The sequence below is a fragment of the Eulemur rufifrons genome, chromosome 6, assembly GCF_041146395.1.
Source record: "Eulemur rufifrons isolate Redbay chromosome 6, OSU_ERuf_1, whole genome shotgun sequence".
Classification (NCBI taxonomy): Eukaryota; Metazoa; Chordata; class Mammalia; order Primates; family Lemuridae; genus Eulemur; species Eulemur rufifrons.
The window spans coordinates 60344276-60363744 of record NC_090988.1 but is presented as its reverse complement, the minus strand read 5'-3'; the positions used below and the strand labels follow the sequence as shown (position 1 = coordinate 60363744).

General features: G+C 39.7%; 1 protein-coding gene across 4 annotated transcripts in view; it reads right to left on the bottom strand.

The window, feature by feature from the left end:
* Positions 1-4868: 4868 nt before the first annotated feature.
* The window catches only part of ZNF143 (zinc finger protein 143), a 56095-nt gene continuing 41494 nt past the window's right edge, over positions 4869-19469 (bottom strand). For 3 of the 4 annotated variants that reach the window (XM_069469553.1, XM_069469555.1, XM_069469556.1), the window contains 4 exons: positions 18962-19110; positions 16631-16792; positions 6720-6866; positions 4869-5844 (listed from right to left, as the gene is read on the bottom strand). In XM_069469553.1, the coding sequence (XP_069325654.1) occupies positions 5761-5844; positions 6720-6866; positions 16631-16792; positions 18962-19110 (542 nt within the window). In that variant the 3' untranslated portion in view covers positions 4869-5760. The remainder of the gene's footprint in view (positions 5845-6719; positions 6867-16630; positions 16793-18961; positions 19111-19469) is intronic. The other variant, XM_069469554.1, reaches the window with a different exon arrangement.

Here is a 19469-nt window from a genome sequence, read left to right as displayed (position 1 = left end):
AAATTGAGGAGTCTCTCTGTATCTCTCAAGACAGATGAGTTTCAAGCTGGAGGGAACAGCTGGAGGTGACCTGCTACTCTGTGAGGCCTCCAGGAGTTACAGAGAAGCTTAAATTCCAGTTGTCCCTAGGGAGCCCATAGTCTAACAGGAGAAACAGATAATAGATTTCCCAAACACAAGTCCCACATCTGCAGCAAAAAGAGAAGTGCTAACAAAAGCACATTTCTCAGCAGGGCAGGCGACATAATCTGTGGGGCTCAGTACAAAATGAAAATGCTGGGCCTGGTGGTCAAAAAGCAAGAAAAGGGTGCTTTTAAAGGTATGCATGAAGTCAGACACAAAAAGACAAATATTATATTATATGAGATGCCTAGAATAGTCAAATTCATAGAGACAGAAAATAGAATGGTGGTTGCCAGGAGTTAGGGTTAGGGGAACGCAGAGTCATTGTTTAATGGGCACAGAGTTTCAGTTTGGGATGATGAAAAAGTTCTGGAGATGGATTGGTGACGGTTGCACAGCAACGTGAACATACAGTCATCCCTTGGTATCCATGGGGGATCGGGCCCAGGACTCCCCGAGGATACCAAAATCCACGGATGCTCAAGTCCCTGATGTAAAATGGTGTAGTATTTGCATATAACCCATGCACATCCTCCTGTGTACTTTAAGTGATCTCTAGATTACTTATAATGCCCAGGACAATGCCTGCGTATGACTTTGCTCTTGTGGATTCAATGTAGTACTTGGTACACCAAAAATTCAAGTTTTTCTTTTTAGAAATTTGTGAAATTTTTTTCCCCAAATATTTTCCATTTGTGTTTGGTTGAATCCACAGATGTGGAGCTCATGGATACAGAGGGCTGACTGCACTTAATGCCACTGAATTGTACATTCAAAAATTGTTAAAATGGTAAATTTTATGTTATGTATATTTTACTGTACATGCAAAAAAGGGAGACATAAGTTTTTTCCCTTTTTTGCCATCTCTCCCATGACTTGTCAGGGTGCCTTTTATTAGATATTCAGTGTTCTAAATAAAGAAAAATTAAATATTTAAAATTTTAGCATGAATTTTACCCTTCATTTTTATATTACATGCAATGCCAAGTTTACTGATTTATTTTTATATTTATTTGAGACAGGGTTTCACTCTGTCATCTAGGCTGGTGTGCAATGATATGATTATACCTCACTGCAGCCTTGAACTCTTGGGCTCACGCAATCCTCCCAAGCCTTCCAATTAGTTAGGACTACAGGCATGTGCCACCACACTTGGCTAATTTTTTAAAAAATATTTTTTGCAGGCTGGGGGCGGTGGCTCACGCCTATAATCCTAGCACTCTGGGAGGCCGAGGCGGGTGGATCGCTTGAGGTCAGGAGTTCGAGGCCAGCCTGAGCAAGAGCGAGACCCCGTTTCTACTAAAAATAGAAAGAAATGATTTGGACAGCTAAAAATATATATAGAAAAAAAATTAGCCGGGCATGGTGGCACATGCCTGTAGTCCCAGCTGCTCGGGAGGCTGAGACAGAAGGATTGCTTAAGCCCAGGAGTTTGAGGTTGCTGTGAGCTAGGCTGACGCCACGATACTCTAGCCAGGGCAACAGAGCGAGACTCTGTCTCAAAAAAAAAAAATATATATATATATATTTTTTGCAGAGATGAGGTCTCACTATGTTGCCTAGACTGGTCTTGAACTCCTAGTCTCAAGTGATCCTCCTGCCTCAGCCTCCCAAAGTGCTGGGATTACAGGCATGAGCCACCACTCCAGGTAGCAATTCCAATTTTAAATGCAAATATCAAGAGTATTTAACTCATTTTTGGAATCACTGAAATTACAAAATTTGCATTTTGTGGTTTATCCCAGGATGGTATCTCACGCTGGCTAGCAGAGACAAATACAAGCCAGACTCAGTAAAGTTGGAGGAGGAAGAAGGAATTCCCCCAGGTGCAGAGCCTATGGAGAGTCCTCCAGGGCATAGCACCTGCCAGCTGCCAGCTTCCCCTTCCTGCTAGGTGTCTCCCCTTTCCACAGGCCTGCTACCCCAGCCCACAGCAAATGGGCCACTCCAAAGTGTCTTTAAAACTCAGAGCTGTGACATTCTTGGTAAAGGGATGGGCAAGAAGCTCACCCCTTGTCAAGCCTCAGCTAAGGCTGGCCACCCACCAGGAGCATTGCGGTGCTGCCAGCCTAGGGTGGGGATGGCCACCACCATGCCCTACTCCAGATGGCGCATGCACTGGACTCTGACCTCCCTGCATTGGCACCAGGCCCCTGCCAAGGGCAGAGGGTAGCATCAGTTGCAAGGTGAGGGCAAGAAGGCCGAGGCCAGGCAGGAGAGTGGTGGTGAGGGAGCCCTTCCAGGGAGGCAGCAGGGGTGGGACTTTGTGTAAGCCCAGGCTTCAAGCTCCAGCCTGACGGGCCTTCACTTACAAAACACACATTTAAAGGTAGACTTATTAAGAATTTCAAGACTGCAACCAGAGAGCATTAAACCTCAAGTGCAGGGCCCTTCTGAGTACAGAGTCTTGTTCAAACTGTACTGGTTACACGCCCATGAAGCCAGCCCTGTTCCTCAGGCAAAAGAGGGAACTTGGCTGGAGAATTCCTTGAAAGATCCCCCATGCCCAAAGGAAACCTAAGTATAGAAAGTGCTTATCGTAGAGGAGGCTGAGGCAGCCTTCTTCTACTTCCCACATGCTCCCTTTCCCTCCTTGGTACCAGACTTCAGCTCTGCCCCTTTCCTTGTCACTTCCCATTGCCTGCTCACTTTGGGGTCTGCGATAGTTGACTGGCCTGCAATCTTATCTGAGCCAGGAGATACTGGACCATAAATTCCTTGGGCTGATAAATGGAATCCAGTCAACTTCAGCGCTGCTTGCTGCTTGGAAACTGTCCATAATTAGTTTGTCCCTGAAGGCCTGGGGGTGGGCATGGGGGAAGGAAAGATCTGGCCCTCTGGGCAGCTGCCACCTGTAGGGGATTAGGGAAGCCAAGTCCCTTCTTACTCTAGTCTAGTTCCTAAATTCTTACCAGGGGTGCAGACTGTAGGCAATGTACTTCGTAGTGGCCTCAAGTTGCGTTGGGTAGAGCAGAGTGATCCAGTGCACTCTGGATCACGTTGCACGGGGTTATACTCCAACTGGCTCCGTTTGCTACAGGGTACTCTGCTTTCATCAAGTGCCTTTTTGGGATTTTCCAACTTTGGAGGACTCCCTTCCGTATCCTGCCCTGTGATAAGACCCCACAGCAGCTTTGCTAGCAACCGGCAGCAGCTCAGCTGGAGTCTTCCCTTGGGGGAAACAGACCACCTTGCCTGGCTGCTGAGGTCCCACTCCCAGGAAGGCAGACAGGGACAACCAACAGCGCCCCTATGCCCTTTTCTCTGGGTGCCAGTAGGAAGGCATTTTCAGCCGCACCAGAACAGTCCATCTCAGCACTGTCCAATCCAACCGCCAGAGGGGCTGGGAGCAGGGAGAGATGCCCTGGACCCTCTGCAAAGTCGGCTGTAAGGGGCCAAGGGAGGCTGACAGGCTGAATTTTGGTCCTTGGAAGCACAGCAGCCTGGCCGGGCCCAGTGGGGAGAAGCTTCCTGTCAGCAGCCAGGACTGGCACGGGGGCTGGGACCACCCTGTGGTTTCCACGATTCTGGTCTTTCCGGTCTTCATCCCAGCCTGCCCGCCCCTTCCTGAGCCACAGCAGGCCTCAGGTGTTCTGTGTGTGTCTAAATGTCTCTGTCAAGATTGAAGACTGGATCTGTGGGTGACTAAGGCTTTTTCTAGTGTGTGTGTGTGTGTGTGTGTGTGTGTGTTGTGTATAGTTTTGAAGGAAGAACCACCAATCCCCTGCCCAACCCTGAAGTGTTTCCCATTTCAAATGGTTCAGTCATGACCCTTTTTAGCAAGAGTTCAAAAAACCTGACCAAAGATATTAAATAAAACAGCACAACATTTCCCCCTTTCTACTGTAAAGCTTGAAATGAAAAAGAGCCACAGACAGGCACTGAGCTTTGTCTGGCAGACAAAGCTCAGTGAACGCCAGTACAGGAGAGGTTGCTGAGGAACAGCCCTTCATCTTTTTTTTTTAATCTTGGTAGACAGTATGCTGAATGTCAACATTAGAAAATGTTTTTTCAACTACTCAGGTCATTAGACAATCAGAGACCACCACAGTTCATCTTGATCATCTCTGCCACAAACTATCATTCGAGGAGGTAAGTGTGGTGTGGTGAAAACATACTGGCTTTGGAGTCAGAAAGTCTGGTTTCTCAAAGTCTTTGCCCTGCCTTTCCATAGCTGTAAGGCCTGGGTAAGATAATCGGCCTCTTTGGAACCTCAGTTTCCTCATGTACAAAACAGGGGTAGTAAAACCCATACATCTCACAAAATTGTTGTGAATATACAAACAAATATGGAAAAACACTTATTCTGTGCTTCATATACAACATACTCTCAGGCTGGGCGTGGTGGCTCATGCCTGTGATCCTAGCCCTCTGGGAGGCCAAGGCAGGAGGATTGCTTGAGCATAGGAGTTCAAGACCAGCCTGAGCAAGAGTGAGACCCCGTCTCTACTAAAAATAGAAAAAGTTAGCTGGGTGTGGTACCGTGCGCCTGTAGTTTCAGCTAGTCAGGATGCTGAGGCAGGAGGATTGCATGAGCCCAGAAGTTGGAGGTTGTAGTGACGCCACTGCACTCTAGCTGGGGCAACAGAGTGAGACTCTGTCTCCCAAAAAAACACAAAAAAACAAAAACAAAAAACCCCTGACATACTCTCAATGTGTGTATTGGGATATAATCTATTACTTTTTTGGTGTTTTCTGCAACATTTCCTCCCTCCACCACCAATTTAATAAAACAAATATAAAGGTAACATTTTAAAAATTACTGTATTCAAAATTAATAATAAACTTTAGGGTAAATAAGCTTTAAAACAAAATCACATAAGCAAAAATAAATAATTTACACCAACCCACTAACCTAATTTTCAGAGTAAAGCCATTTCCAGTAACAGCACTGTTATCCCAGGTTAAACTTTGATAATTCATTATTTTTTAAAAAACAGTAACAAAAAACTGAACACTAAGTGAAATATTTTAACAAACCAAAACACTGGATTTAACTTTTTAATTTTAAATAACCAAACTTTGTAATTTTATACATAATCCAATGTAATGCTAATATAATTAGCATTTCAGCTTGAAGAGTTGGTATTTAACAGGGAAGGGAAACAGTAAAGGAACAATCTTCAAACCATGAGATACAAATAAAAATGGACAAGTATATGGTAGAACAAAAACTGCAGACACTCTGCTAACTGGGGGAAATATCTGAAGGCTTTACATCCTTTGTTATCCATGATGGCTTTTGGAATTATGATTGTTTGACATTAGAATCTTTGACATTTTAGATACAGCCTTTATTTTTTTTCACAGTAAGTTAAAAATCCATCATAAGACTCCATAAGACTTCATTAGTCTTTCATGTAGACTCGAGTTTGCAATCTGATAAGAGTAACATTAAAATTTACTGTATTGCCCTAATTTCATACTTCCTTGTACACAATTAATCAGTTTGGGAATCTATTCCAAGAGTTATATACACAAAAGTGTCAAGAATAAAATGTTCTCCACTCTTGCATAAAAATGTGTACAGTGTAACAGGAACGGAAAACTTCTAATCTTCCTGGGCCCGGGCTTCATGGATTTCTGCTGCCAGAGACGAAAGGCTCCTCCTGCTTTACTGCTCCACTGTTCTGAGGATTAATCATCCAACCCTGGCGTTTCTCCTTGTTGGATCCTAGATGCTATTCTGATGGCTTCTTCCAGAGATGGCTGTTCTCCAAGCTGAAACAGGTACACACACATCAAATGCTAACAATTCAAAAGCCACAGTCAAGATAATGCCAAAGAAATGCTATATGCCAAGAGTAAAACTCTCTGTAATTCTGACACTAGGGCTTGTTAAGATACTACTGCTAACCCAATCGTTAAGAACACAAAAATTCCTGCATGGGAGAATAATGCAGTTTCTTTATTTAGGATTTTGATAAACTCTTCACACATGCAGAGGACAAAAGATGCTCACCTCAGCCAATGGAGAGAGAGAGTTTCCTGAGCCTTTAGCTTCTATACCCATAAACAAAATAAAATCAATAGCTGACATTTTCTTGAGTATGTTCTAACCCTTTATCAAGTAAAATACATGGAAAAAGAATTCCCCCTAAGGAGAGGTAATCTGCACCTAGCACCGAGGATTCTAGATTCTCTGCTTGAATCCAGTGACTCTTCCCAGAGAATGACTTCTGACATTCCTCACTTTGAAACGGGGCTATGCAAGGATTCTCAGAGGACTAATTTAGGGTCTGAGTTTCCACTAAGGTTTCTTTCCATGGAATAGCTCTTAAGTGCTTTATAGAATCCTGCCTAATTAGACTTTTATTTTGAGAGTAAACATGGCTGGCTGGATACACATGGGGATATACACCTGAAGTTATTTTTCTTGCTATAAATTCCTTTAGAATATGCAAATACAGTAGAGAACAAAGTGTTGGTCTCTTTGAGGTCCCCTCAAACACAGCAATTTCCTTAAGGTAGCTTAGATGATGTAGATTATTTTGCACCCCACCTCCTGTAAAGGTTATACACCAAGCACAGCGTACAAGGCTGAGAGCTATGAGTAGCACTGCTGTTGACTGAGGACAGCGTGCCCTTGTACTCACCTGAACTGCAATCTGGGTGCCATTGGATGTTGCCACTAAGGTCAGAGGTCTGGTTTCTGTGGTTACTAAGTGATGGCTATGCTGCTGGTGCCCCATTTCTGATGACGCAGTATGGAACGCTGCCAAATCTTGAGCCACAATTGCAACCTTAAACAAAACAAAAAAAACCCCACACATGAAGAATTAAATCTGTGATTTAAATAGGTTAAAGTCCACTTAAATCAATGGATTGTCTTTCAAACAATTCTCATAGACTTGTTGAAACCTAACACAGAAAGAGACCTTATACATTGTCTATTCTGAACTTTTCTTTTTTATCTAAGGAAGTTCAGAGAGAAGGGACTCATTATCTCATTATCTAAAGTTATGAACAGAGCCCATGGCAAAACAGAGTAGAGCACACTGGAGAAGTGCATCTGTCATGCCAGGGAGATCTGGCTGTCCTCAGGTTCCACGACCCCTAACTGGCTGTTTGGGAAGTTATAAATGTGGACTGATTCACATCTTAAATGTCTATTCCTCAGTTTGGATCAGTGGTAGAAAATATACTATTTTTTCCTGTTTACCTGTTATATTTAAAATTAGGTTTCCATTTAAGTAGGAAAACTGAAATGACCAGTGGCATTACTGACAAACTACAACATCTTGTCTTATACTCATTTCCCATTTTATATCCATGGACTCTTTCCATATTCCTCCTGAAGCATCTAGCCAGAGGGATTAAAAGGGCTTTTGTGGCTCTTACACCACAAATACAGCTTTTTAAAATGTAGACAACATAGAAAATGGCGACAACTACTTCTGTTAGATGATATCCTCAAATTTTACTCAGCCAAATTTATAGGAAGAACAGATTAAAAACCAAAACTGCTGCTTTACTTGGCCATTAACCCACTAAACATTCTAGATTTTAAGCTTATAGATATTTAGCTTGGATCAATCCCAGTAATGTTCCATAATCTATTAGAGTATGAAAAACAGATTTCGGTCCAGCAATGACTGCGTAACTGACATTGGACTAACTCTCCTGCAGACAACAATTATAAACTCTTGACAAAACTACGAAAAAGCAACTATTAGAAGGCATTGAGGAGCAATGAAAAGCAGGAAGAAACTGGAGGGGAGTCTCAAAAGGGAGCCACATTGAGTTACATTTATATTTATTTATTTTAATTTTTTTTTTTTTTTTTTTGAGACAGAGTCTCACTCTGTTGCCCAGGCTAGAGTGAGTGCCGTGGCGTCAGCCTAGCTCACAGCAACCTCAAACTCCTGGGCTTAAGCGATCCTACTGCCTCAGCCTCCCGAGTAGCTGGGACTATAGGCATGAGCCACCATGCCCGGCTAATTTTTTTTTGTATATATATATTTTAGTTGTCCATATAATTTCTTTCTATTTTTTTTAGTAGAGACGGGGTCTCACTCTTGCTCAGGCTGGTCTCGAACTCCTGACCTCGAGCGATCCACCCGCCTCGGCCTCCCAGAGTGCTAGGATTACAGGCGTGAGCCACCGCGCCCGGCCATATTTATTTATTTTAATTTTTAAAATTTCTTTTTAGAGACGGGGTCTCACATTGTTGCCCAGGCTGGTTTTGAATTCCTGGCCTCATGTGATCCTCCTACCTCACCCTCTTGAGTCACTGGGATTCATTTCATGTTTAATGAGATTTTTAGCTGGATGCAATGGCTCACACCTGTAATCCCAATGCTTTGGGAAGCAGAGGGAGGAATGCTTGAGGCCAGGAGTTCAAGGTTATAGTGAACTATGATTGTGCCATAACACTCCAGCCTGGGTGATAGAGTGAGATCCTTTCTCTAAAAAATTGAAGAAAAAAAAAAAAAAGTAAAAAAATAGATTTTCCACTGAGACTACTGTCCAGTCTAAGCAGCATAGGGCAGCTTAAGGTAAAAAGATAATGGAGTCAAGGGCTGCCAGAATGGCCGTATATTCAGAGGAATATTCTAGAAAGGAGAGAATCAGAGTAAGGAGTCCTCAAATCTGATATGAACTCTCCTCAAATTCTTAACACCCCTGAACCACAAATGTGTGCAGTTTCCAATAAGGTTCCAATAAGTCTAGCAGAAAGCAGCAGCTGTAAGGCTGAAAAGCGAAGAAAAGATTTCAGCACCACTCACCACAGAAGAAACAGAATTCGGAGTTTCAATCTTACCAACTGAGAGGGGGTTGGTAAACATCTGAGGCTTTATACCAAAATCCTAAAGACCATGCTTTAGGCATAAAGATTATGCCCCAGGATCAAAGATTCACCCAAGACCTAACAGCAAAACTGAAACAGACCTGTATTAACAAAGTATAGAACCCAGCCTCCACAGGTAATTTAACTACTTGATAGAAAAAAAAAAATCAATACTTTTCAGAGAAAGATAACAAAATTCAGAATCTCTATAATGTGTCATCCACAAGACCCTGAATACAATTCAAAAATTACAAGACATGAACAGAGGAAAATGTGACCCAGAGTCAAGAGAAAATGAACTCAATAGAAAAACACTTTGAGATTAACAAAATGTTGGAATTAGCAGACAGTGATGTTAAAGTAGCTATTATAAATATGTTCAAGGGGTTAAAGGAAGAGATGGTAATGATGAATGAACACAAAGAGAAGACAAATGAAAACTATAAAAAAAGGAAATTCTACGACTGAAAATGATAATATCTGAAATTAAAAATTATCTAAATGAGTAACACAGAAGATGATGACAACAAAAGAAAGGGTCAGTTAACTCAAAGACAGATCAGTATCAATTTTACATCTGAAGAACTGTGAGAAAAAGATTTTAGGCCGGGCGCAGTGGCTCACGCCTGTAATCCTAGCACTCTAGAAGGCCGAGGCGGGAGGATCGCTCTAGGTCAGGAGTTCGAGACCAGCCTGAACAAGAGCGAGACCCCCGTCTATACTAAAAATAGAAAGAAATGATTTGGATAGCTAAAAAATATATATATAGAAAAAATTAGCTGGGAATGGTGGCGCATGCCTGTAGTCCCAGCTACTCGGGAGGTTGAGGCAGTAGGATCGCTTGAGCCCAGGAATTTAAGGTTGCTGTGAGTTAGGCTGATGCCATGGCACTCTAGCCTGGGCAGCAGAGTGAGACTCTGTCTCAAAAAAAAGAAAAAAAATACTTTAAAACACTCAACCAGATGGATCTCCATCAACTTGTGAGACAACACCAAGTTAATATACATATAATTAGAGTTCCAGAAGGAGAAGAGACAAAAAATTTAAAGAAAAAACTTTTTTTGTTTAAGTACAGTGGCACCATCCTAGTTCACTACCTCCTCAAACTCCTGGGCTCCAGCGAGCTTCCTGCCTTGGCCTCCAGGGTAGCTCCAACTATAGGCATGCAACACCACACAGGGCTAAATTTTCTATTTTTTGTAGAGACAGGGTCTCACTCTTTTCAGGTTGGTCTGAAACTCCTAGGCTCAAGTGATCCTCCTGCCTCAGCCTCCCAGAGTGCTAGGATTACAGGCATGTGCCACTGCACCCTGCCAGAAAAAGCCTTTTTTTAAGTCAGGTACGGTGGTGTGTACCTGTAGTCCTATTTACTTGGGAGGCTGAGGCAGGAGGATTGCTTAAGCCTAGGAGTCTGAGGCAGCCTGTAGAGCAGGAAGGAAAACAGGAGTGACTCCATGACAGACTGGACCTCCTAGGATAGGCCTAAGTTTCGGTTTCCCGACGCGGGCCTCCCCACTCCCCGGAATGCCGCTGGTAACAACTGAAAGTCCCGCGGCTTGGAAACCGGCCAATCAGGAGCCAAGCCCCCAGCTTGGAAACCGGCCAATCAGGAGTCAACACTATTAGCCACTTTTGAAGGAGCAAATGAACTAAAGGGGGGGTTGGGGGGATGGTGTGCCCGGTACATGTAACCTACTGATGAGTATAAAAACTTAGTTCCCACGCTAGGGTGGGGTCCTAGTTTCTGGAGAGGCCACTGCGTTGGCGCTCTGGGACTTGGACCTTAGCTCAAGCTAGACAATAAACTCCTTTGCCTGTTGCAGCCTTGGTGACTCTGCCTATCTGTTCCTGGGGCTGAGGGAAACCGGTTTTAACAAGCCTGGCTGATATAGCTGGACCTATGTTTCTTTTAAGAAAAAAAGTTAAGAATAAAAATTTTTTAATGAAATAATGGCTAAACTTTTCCCAAATTTGGTAAAAACACAATAAAAAAATTAACATATATAAGAAGGCTAGTGGGTAAATACAAAGAAAACTATACCATAATCAAATTGCTAAAGAGCAAATACAGGTTGAATATCTCTTACCTGAAATGCTTAGGACAAAAAGTGTTTTGAATTTTGAAGTTTTTTTTTTTGGATTTTGGAATATCTGTATTATACTTAACTGGCTGAGCATAACAAATCCAAAAATCTGAAATGCTCTAATAAGCATCTCCTTTGAGTATCATGTTGGAGCTCAAAAAGTTTCAGATTTTGGAGCATTTTGGATTCTCAGATTAGAGGTGCTCAACCTGTGTAAGGGTAAAATTTAGAAAACAGCCAGACAAAAAATGATGCATTATATACAGGGGAACAATGATATGAAAATGGCTGACTTCTCAGCAGAAACAAAGAAGGACAGAGACAATTTAAAGTGCTGAAAGAAAAAAAATATTGAGAATGAAAAATTCTATATCCAGCAAAAATACCCTTCAAAGCAAAAATATCTTACAAAGACAAAGGTGAAATATTTTTGGATAAATAAAAACATAATCTGTCATAAATTTGACTACAAATAATGCTAAGGCATATTCTTTGGGCCAAAGGGAAATGGTTCTGGATGGAAAATCAAATCTATAAAAAGGAATGAAAGGCACTGAAAATGAAAAATTAATGGCTAAATATAAAATATTATACTTTCCATGTTTCTGTAACTTATTTAAAAGATTAACTGTTTAATGCAAAAATAAAATATTGTACTGTGGGGTTATAACATATGTAGATGAAAACTGCATCACAACAACACAAAGAATGGGGGCATAAATGGAAATATACTGTTTCAAGGTTCTTAGAGTTCATGTAAAGTAGTACTATATTAAGTATAAGCAGACCGTGATAACTTAAGGATACGTGCTGTAATTCCTAATGCAACCACAAAAAAAAAACAAAAAAAAACATGGAAGCATAATAGTTAGAAAGTCATTAGAGGAATTAAAATAAAACATTTATGTACCTAATAACTGAGCTTTAAAATACTTAAAGCAAAAAAAAAAGAACTAAAGGGAGAGATGATACAAATCCACAATCATAGTTATAGAATTTAATTCCTCTTTCTCAGTAACTGATAGAACAAAGATATAAAAAATAAGGCTATGATATTTGAACAATACTATCAACCACCTAGGCCTAACTTATATTTATAGTACACTATACTTAACAAGTGCAGAATACACATTCTTTTCAAACACACATGGAATACAATGGGAAACTGATGAGATACACACAGAAAGTAAGTCTCAATAAATTTCAAAATAATGAAATCTTACAGAGTATGTTCTCTCACCACAAGAGAATTAAATTTCAAATCAGTGACAATGAAATATCTAGAAAAGTACCAAACATTCAGAAATTAAGCAACGTTTAAGTCTAAATAATCCAAGGGTCAAAGAAGAAATGACCAGAAAAATTAGAAAATATTTCACATTGAAAAAAATAATTAAAATATAACATATCAAAATTTGTCAGTTGAAGCTAAAGCAATCCTTAGACGGAAATTTGTAGCTTTAATGCTTATATTAGAAAAGAAGTTTTAAAATAACTGATTTTAGTTTCCACCTAAAGAAGACAGAAAAAGGCCGGGTGCAGTGGCTCATGCCTGTAATCTTAGCACTCTGGGAGGCAGAGGCGGGAGGATTGTTTGAGCTCAGGAGTTCGAGACCAGCCTGAGCAAGAATAAGACCCCGTCTCTACTAAAAAATAGAAATTAGCCAGACAACTAAAAATATATAGAAAAACTTAGCCAGGCATGGTGGCGCATGCCTGTAGTCCCAGCTACTCGGGAGGCTGAGGCAGGAGGATTGCTTGAGCCCAGGAGTTTGAGGTTGCTGTGAGCTAGGCTGACCCACGGCACTCTAGCCCTCGCCCGGGCAACAGAGTGAGACTCTGTCTCAAAAAAAAAAAAAAAAGACAGAAAAAGAAGAAAAAATTAAACCAAAAGTAAACAAAAGGAAGGAAATAATGAAGGTATGAACAGAAATCAATGAAATGAAAAAAAAAGAGATAAAATAAAGGTAAAAATATGTTCTGTGAAAGATTAATAAAGTTCATGAAGCCCTAGAAAGATAATCGAGTAAAAAAAGAAAATGCAAATAATCAACAATGGAAGAAAGACATCATTTCAGATCCCACAGACATTAAAGGGATAATAAGGAAATATTATGAACAAATTTATGTCAATAAAATGTAACAACTTAGATGAAATAGACAAACTCCTTCCAAACCAAAACTTGCCAAAATGTATACAAGAAAAAAGGGATAACTTGAATAGCATTATATCTATTATAAAACTTGAATCCATAATCAAAAACCTCCCCCAAAACAAAACTACAGGCCTACATGATGTCTCTGATTAATTCTATCAAACTTTTAAGGAGAAATAATACCAATATTACATAAACTATCAGAAAACAGTGCAGAAGGGAATATTTTCCAATTTGTTTTATGAAGCAAGCATAACCCTGATACTGAAACAGGAAAAGAAAACTTAAAGAAAAGTAATTATAGACCAACATGGCTTATGAAAATTGACACCAAAATCTTTAACAAAGTGTTAGCAAATTGTCACAGAGGATTTTTATGGCAGTGAAAATACCCTATATGATACTATAATGAGAGATGTATGTCATTATACATTTGTCCAAACCCATGTACAACACCAAGAGTAAACTCTGATGTACACTATGGACTTTGGGTGATTTATGATGTGTCAGTGTGGGTTCATCAACTGTAACAAATATACCACTCTGGTGGGGATGTTGATAATGCGGGAGGCCATGCATGCATGGGAGCAGGGAGTATGTGGGAAATCTCTGTATGTTCCTCTCAGTTTTGCTATGAACCTAAAACTGCTCTAAAAAATAGTCTTTAAAAAATATACTAGCAAATTGAATCTAGCAATATATAAAAAGGTGAATATATCATAACCAAGTGATATTATGATGTATTGATTTTTTATATGTAAATTAAAACCACAATGATATATCATTTCACATCCACTAGAATGGCTAAAATTTAAAAACTAACAACTCCAAATGTTGGTGATGATATGAAACAAATACAACTCTTACTCATTGCTAGTGGGAGAGTATTATGGCCCAGCCACTTTGGAGAACTGTTGGCACTGTCATATAAAGTTAAATATGCTTCTATCCTATGACCCAGCAATTCCACTAACAGGTATTTATCCAAGACAAATAGAGCATATGTCTACAAATGTATTTGTACTACAATTTTTTTGTCATTGTTGTTTTTTTGAGAAAGAGTCTCACTCTGTTGCCCAGTCTAGAGTGCCATGGCATCAGCCTAGCTCACAGCAACCTCAAATTCCTGACCTCAAGCGATCCTCCCACCTCCCAGAGTGCTAGGATTACAGGCGTGAGCCACCACACCCAGCCTATACTAGAATTTTTATCGCCATCTTATTCATAATAGTAAAAAACTGAAAGCATCTCAAATGTTCAAGAGGAGAATATATCAACAAATTGTGGTATATTCTTACAATAGAATACTGCTCTGCAATAAAAAAGAATGAACTGTTATTACATGCCAACGATGTGAGTAAATCTCCAAAATGTTATTCTTTTTTCTTTTTATTTTTTGAGACAGCGTCTCGCTCTGTTGCCCTAAGTAGAGTGCAGTGGCATCATCATAGCTCACTGTAATTCAGACTCCTGGGCTCAAGTGATCCTCTTGCCTACAGGCACGTACCACCATGCCTGGCTAATTTTTCTATTTTTTTGTAGACAGAGGGTCTCCTCATTCTTGCTCAGGCTGGTCTTGAATTCCTGAGCTCAAGCAATTCTCCTGCCTCAGCCTCCCAGGGTGTTAGGATTACAGGCCTAAACCACTAAGCCTGGCCCTCACTGTAGTTTTAATTAGCATTTCCTGAATGGCTAACAATGCTGAACATCTTTTCATGTGCTTATTGGCCATTTCTGTCATTTTACACTCCCACTAGCTAGCAGCATATGAATCTTCTAGTGGCTTCACATCTTTGCCAACATTTATTTTTTATTCACAAGTTTCTCCTGAGAAACCAAAGTTTGTGTTTTTTAAGTCTTTTTGATTTTAGACATTTTCTTGGGTCTGAAATGGCATCTCCTGATTTTAATTTGCATTTCTTTGATGATGAAAGATGTTGAGCACTTCATTGTGTTATTGGCCATTCATATATCTTCTTTTGTGAGGTCTGTTCAAATGAGCAACTAAATTATTTGCACATTTTAGAACATTATTTTTTGTTCATTTTTAATGGGTTGTTCATCTTTTTATTGTAGATTTGTAGAAGTTTGTTACATATTCTCAATACAAGTCTGTTTTCAGATATATATAGTGTGGGTATCTTTTTCCCAGTGTGTAGGTTGTCTAATCTTTTTATTAACATAAGTGTCTTTTTTTATTAACGTGTCTTTTGGTAAGCAGAATTAATTTTGATTAAGTCTAATTTATCAGGTTTTTTCTTTTATTATTAGTGCATTTTGTATACTGTCCAAGAAATCTTTACCCTGAGGTTGCAAAACTATTTGCCTCTCTTTTCTTCTGAAGCTTTATGATTCTGAGTTTTGTATTTCAAGGTGTACAAGACCACCAATTTTGTTCTTTTTTCAGGATTGGGACTCAACCTTGCCTTTAGCACAATATAAGAACAGTTTCTAAATATATTAACCAACATCATTTATTTTAAGGGAAATAAAAATTAAAACTACAAAAAAATACATCAGATTGGCAAAAATCCAAAAGTTTGATACTACCATGGTGACTATGCTGAAGGAAAACAGGCACTCTCAAACCCTGCAGGTGGGAATGTAGACTGGCACAACCCTAGAAGGGAAGTTTGGCAACATTTGTCACAATTACAAATGCACTTATCTTTGCACCCAGCAATCCTACTCTAGGGATTTATCTAACGTATCTACTCACAAACATGCAAAATCACGTGTGCAAAAGATTATGTATTATTTGAAACAGAAAAAGACTTTAAATAAATTATGGTACATCCATATAGTAGAATAGGATGCAGCTTTACAAAGGAATGAGAAGCTCTCTAAATAATGAAATAGAAGGATCCTTGAGATGTATTAAGTTTAAAAAAATAATAAGATGCAGAACAGTATAGCTTACCCATTCAAAATAAAAGGAGGGAAGGCAACTACTTATGTGTATTTGTTTGTATATGTTTAATGAGTCATTGTAAAAATACATTAAAAACTAACAAAAGTGGATTATCTGTGGGGGCAAGAATTGAGTTGATGAAGACAGGAGTAGAAGGAAGACTTTTCACTGCATACCTGTCTATTTTTTTGATTTTTTGAACCATGTGAATAAGCGACATTAAAAATATTAAATAAATTTTGCAAATACATTTACCTCCTAAATATCTGATTATGATGATGAAGGAATAGCTACCATTACTGAACACTTAATGTATACCTGGATGAGTACCTTACATGCATTATCTCATTCAATCCTTATATCAACCTTGTGGGGTAGATGCAACTTATCACTGCTATTTTACAGATGAGGAAAAACAGACTCTGAGGGTTAAGGAACTAAGAAGTTGCAAAAATAGGATTCAATCCAAAGTTTGTGTGGTTAACCACTATATCATATTGTACATCTATGTAATAGTTTTGACAGTGATATATGTATTAATTGATATAACAGAAAAAGTAATTACCTGTTGCCCCTCTGTACCCTCGGCAGTAACCATAGCAACAGAGTGTGTTCCTGCTGAGGAGATGACTGCGTCATGAGCAGGGACTGTGATGGGCGTGCCATCCTGTGTTACCATTGTGATGGTGTTGCCAATGGCCTGCATGTCAGCTTGAGATATGTTGACCTGCAATACAGTGCGTTTTACAAATCAGTCAATGATTCTTGTTATATTCGGCAATCTTACTTGAGGACTGGGCCTAATCCTTGTATAAATTTACTCTGTGGGAGCAAATAAGCCTTTTATAATGGAATAAACTCTATCAATCATCAGAAAAATCAATATAGTATTTCTTAATTGTATCTCTTCCTTCTCTATTCCTAATTTAGAGCCTTATTTTTCTCTCATCTGAATTTCTACAACAGTACAACTACTCTCCAGGTTTCCAGTCTAACTTTTCCCTAACCATCATCTATGTTGACATCTTTCTAAAACAAAAAAAACAAACCTCACCGTCCTCCCTGCTTAAATCCCCAATGACTCTCTATCACTTATTGTTTAGAATTCTTACGTGGCATTCCTGACCAACTTTACCAACTTCCCTAGACTCATCTTCCACAACTTTCAAATCAGCACCTGACATTCCAGCCACAATTGATTATTTGCAGTCCCAGAGTGTGTCATATTGTCTTATAGTTTCATGACTTTGCCCTTCCCTTCAATCTCTCCATGGTGAGCTCATGAAAATCCTTCAAGACCCAACTGAATAACCATTCTCTATAAGGGCCTCCAAGATTCTTTGAGGAAGAATCATGTATTCGCTCCTCCAGGCCAAAGCACTTTATATCCCTGAATTATATAAGCCTCATTATGAAAAATTATCATTCGTTTTACAAATGTCTCTCTCCTACTAGACTGTGATGTTCCCCTTCCTGTACTTCCCACATTAAGTCTACCAAAATGTCCGGCATGGGGTAGTAGATGGTCAATAAATGTCTACCGTTTAAATGATTAAAGGAATGTAATGGAAATCTAATTCCTGAAGGAAATGGGAAGGTTAAAACTAGAGAAAATGCAACATTGGGATGGGGAAGATAGTTGTTTTGGAATACATGAAGAGGGATTACACTTATTCTGTATGGTCAGAGGGGAACCATGAGATGATATGAGGTTAGGTTCTGGTCTGATAAACACTAGAATTATCCAACAATGGAACAGACTGCCTCTTAAGAGAGTAATTGCTTAATTGCTGGGGGTATTCTCAGTAGTGGCTGTTTCAGAGCTGTTGCAGAAGGAATTTCTCCTGTATAGGGAGGAGGAAGGTTAGATCAAATGACCTCCAGAGGGCCTCTGTATGTGATGATCTAATTCAAGAAAAAGTATCAGGGCTGATGCTGAATTAAAACTGGTTTAAGTGGATATGTTTAATCGTGCATGCCAGTCAGTGGAAAAAGAGTAGTGTGTGAAATTAGTGATGTCAAAGTGAGGAACGGGATGACTGGGATGGTAGGAAAGCTTTGTATTTGCCAATCCTGTGTATCAAAATAGGACACATTAATCATGGAAAATAAAGCTCTAAGAGAGATGGGTAAGGAGAGCATTCTCCAAGAAAAAGGCAGATGCAGGAGGGTAAAGAAGCACATCATACTCCATTGTGCCTGTTTCTACCAGGTATTAAGACAATCTTAGCTAGAACTTAAAAAATGAAATAAAGGCTGAATTATTTTAGGTTAGTGGCATCTAGAAAATAATGACAAGTTTGGCTATCAGAGAACTACCATTACACTGTGCTTTTGCTGGGGGAAATCAAGATACCTATTCTATTGACTCTGTGAAGCTAGGGGAGTGAATTCTCAGGATTCCTGTTAAGGAGAATCGTGGAAATTTTGTAGGTTTGCCTATCACTGACTTCCCAGGATCCTTTAATGGTACCATCATATCCTGATCACCCTAGCCAAGTCACTACTGATTACTCAATCTCACCTCCCAGATCTAATCAGTTACCAAATCCTATCCCTTTTCCTAGCCATGTTTCACATGAATCCAGTAGTACTTTTCAATGTCTCAATCTCACTGTGGTTCTGACCTTCATTACCTCACCTTGGACCTATACCAACAGCACCATTTGGATTTCACAGCATCATAAACATTCTCTGTCTACTAATCTCTCTGCATGTGGTCTTTCTTAGCAGACTACTGAAAAACCTTTCCGGAATCTGCCACTGCCTACAGGCTGTAAGTCCAGACTTTGAGCCCTGATACTCAAGGCTTTCCTCAGTGGGAACCCAGCCTGCCTTTCAAGCCCAGGTTCAGATAAATATTATTTAACCTATTTGACTTTTGGTGGATACTTACATGCTGAGTCCCATCCTGGGATATGAGTGTAACTTGTTGACTCAACCCAGATTGGGTTACTGTGGCTACTTGTGTAGACACAACATCGTCCCCTTCTACACCTGTAACGTATGTGATCTGGGACCCTTTAAGAACATCTTCACCTTGACCTGTTTAAAACAAATGAATCATTTATATGACCAACAAACCCATCTGTGTACAAAACAGGACATTTTAAGTATTAAAAGAAAATTATATAAATTAAAATGTGTATGTATTATATTCTAAATCATGAAAATGACTTCCAGGACCTCCTTCTGATTCCTCCACCTCCACTTTTGCAAAGCCAAACCATATCAAAGCAGACCAAACAAAATCTTTCCACATCAAATTTAAGTGTTCTAATTTTGCTGGACCTCATTTATTCTCTTGGTTGGAGTAATTACGTGATACTGTGCATGTGTGCTGGGGGCAGGGAGGAGAGGACGGTATAGAAAGACAGAATGGCAAGTAACCCTTCAAATATGGC